Source organism: Trachymyrmex cornetzi, unplaced genomic scaffold (genome assembly GCF_001594075.2).
Source record: "Trachymyrmex cornetzi isolate Tcor2-1 unplaced genomic scaffold, Tcor1.1 scaffold484, whole genome shotgun sequence".
NCBI lineage: Eukaryota > Metazoa > Arthropoda > Insecta > Hymenoptera > Formicidae > Trachymyrmex > Trachymyrmex cornetzi.
The window spans coordinates 1-2,191 of NW_017299663.1; the positions used below are offsets into that span (position 1 = coordinate 1).

The window sequence follows — 2,191 nt, forward strand, 5'->3', positions numbered from 1 at the left end:
TCGAATTTTGCAACTTTGTTCTTAAAATACAGTGATACATAAAATTATTTGCATGTCGGCTACGCTTTAATGCAGATTGAGTGACATATCAGATCGAATTTTTATTTGCCTTTTTCAGAAAAATTGTAGGAACTTGTTGATCCTTAATAATTAAATAATGAGTTTATTTTTATTCAGAAGTACGCATATTAATTTCAAATACGTGAATGTTCTTTCATCCGTCATTGGAAAAATTTTATATTTTAACGCTAAATTATAAGTTAAATTTTAATCGTTAATTTCGGGTGGCTGAGATGCGAACAGTAGGCAATGTTTCCGGCAGAGTTTATACGAATTACTTACGCGCTGGCGGAAACTGGTGCGTGATGTCCATTGTGGCTATGCTTTTTATATTGACACAATTAGCAGCCAGCAGCGCCGACTTCTTTCTAGCCCAATGGATTGAAATAGAAGAACACTTTGTAAGTGTCTATATACATGTTGCTAAAATAATTGGCGAATTGAGGCATAATCGCTTTTCCAGAAAATTGTAACGGTTATCCCTTCTTGCTCGGTCGGATTGACTCGTTGGAATTAAAGAAGAGAGAAATACTAATTTGGAAAAGAACAATAATTCCTTATCTATTTAGCTAATAAGAGTTAGTCTCGCTTGGCACATTTTCAAAAGTGTAATTTTTTTTAAACGTAAGCAGAAAGAAGTTTTTGTAGAAAGATCGTAGATCTCATTTTACATTAATCATATTTCGTTAATTGTATAATTTTATAGATGAACCAAACGGAAAACGGCGTCGTAGAGGACCCGAGGAGTCCCCTCACCCGCATGCAGTGCATCTACATCTACAGCGGGCTGATTGTGTTAACAGTCATCATCACCCTTATCCGCTCATGTACGTTTTTTTGGACATGCATGAGGGCTTCAATGCGCTTGCACGATCGCATGTTTCGCAGCAATAGCCGCGCCACTATGCGATTCTTTAACACTAATACTTCGGGACGTGTACTCAATCGCTTTTCCAAAGACATGGGAGCTGTTGATGAGATGCTGCCCGCTACGTTTATTGACTGTCTTCAGATCGGTATAGCGCTGCTGGGCATTATCATTGTGGTAGCCACTTCGAACGTGTGGCTGCTGATACCCACAGTGCTAATTGGTATTGTCTTTTATTACATGAGAATATTCTATCTGGCCAACAGTCGTAGCGTCAAGCGTCTTGAAGGCGTCAGTAAGTATCGCAAACACATCTTTTGATAGTCGACACAGTATCTTCGATAGACTAAAATAAATTCCATCACAGATAGAAACCAAATCATTACTCTCATGGAATTTACGATAAATTGTAATTCTTCGGGTAAACTAAATGGAATTTCTAATTTCTCTTAGCACGTTCGCCGGTATTTGCTCACCTAAGCGCGACACTTCAAGGGTTGTCGACGATTCGCGCGTTCGGGGCGGAAGCGATTCTCACAAAGGAATTTGATAATTATCAGGATATTCATTCGTCCGCATGGTATATCTTTATCTCGACCTCACGCGCCTTCGGTTTTTGGCTGGATGTTTTCTGCGTACTGCACATCACGTTGGTCACGCTGAGCTTTCTCGTGCTAGACAACTACATTCAAGGTTAAATGGATGGCGGATTTGTAGGCCTGGCGATCACGCAGAGTATCGGTCTCACCGGCATGTTCCAGTGGGGCATGCGTCAAAGCGCAGAATTGGAGAACCAAATGACTTCGGTGGCGCGCATCCTTGAATACAAGTACTTAATTAATTTTTTAATATCTTTGATATTTATTACTCCACGCCGCGTGCATCCTTTATACACCTGGATCGAACTACCATGGATATTTTGAAAAACATTAAATTCTAGATCATACATTAATTTAAACTTATTTTATGAAGGGTAGTACAAAATAATAGTGTGGCGTAGTGGACTGAGAAAAAGTCCGTTCAGAGCAATCTCTCTCAAAATGTGACCCAATAAAATAACTATTAATAAACTTTCTGTTTCAACCTTTTTTCAGCAAAGTGGACAGCGAGCCTCCTCTCGAAAGTGCTCCTGGTAAAAAGCACAAGTCCGAATGGCCGCATAAAGGCAAAATTGAATTTAAGAACGTATTTTTGCGCTACGCGCCGCTGGAGCCGCCGGTACTTAAGAATCTTAACTTCGTTATACTTCCGCGGGAGAAAATT

At 39.8% G+C, this 2,191-nt stretch overlaps 1 protein-coding gene across 1 annotated transcript; it reads left to right on the forward strand.

The window, feature by feature from the left end:
- Nucleotides 1–290: 290 nt before the first annotated feature.
- Nucleotides 291–1,082, forward strand: LOC108765347 (multidrug resistance-associated protein 4). The gene is made up of 3 exons (XM_018514024.1): nt 291–461; nt 767–887; nt 949–1,082. The coding sequence occupies exons 1-3, from the start codon at nt 294–296 to the stop codon at nt 1,080–1,082; spliced, it is 423 nt and encodes a 140-aa protein (XP_018369526.1). The 5' UTR covers nt 291–293.
- Nucleotides 1,083–2,191: the final 1,109 nt, after the last annotated feature.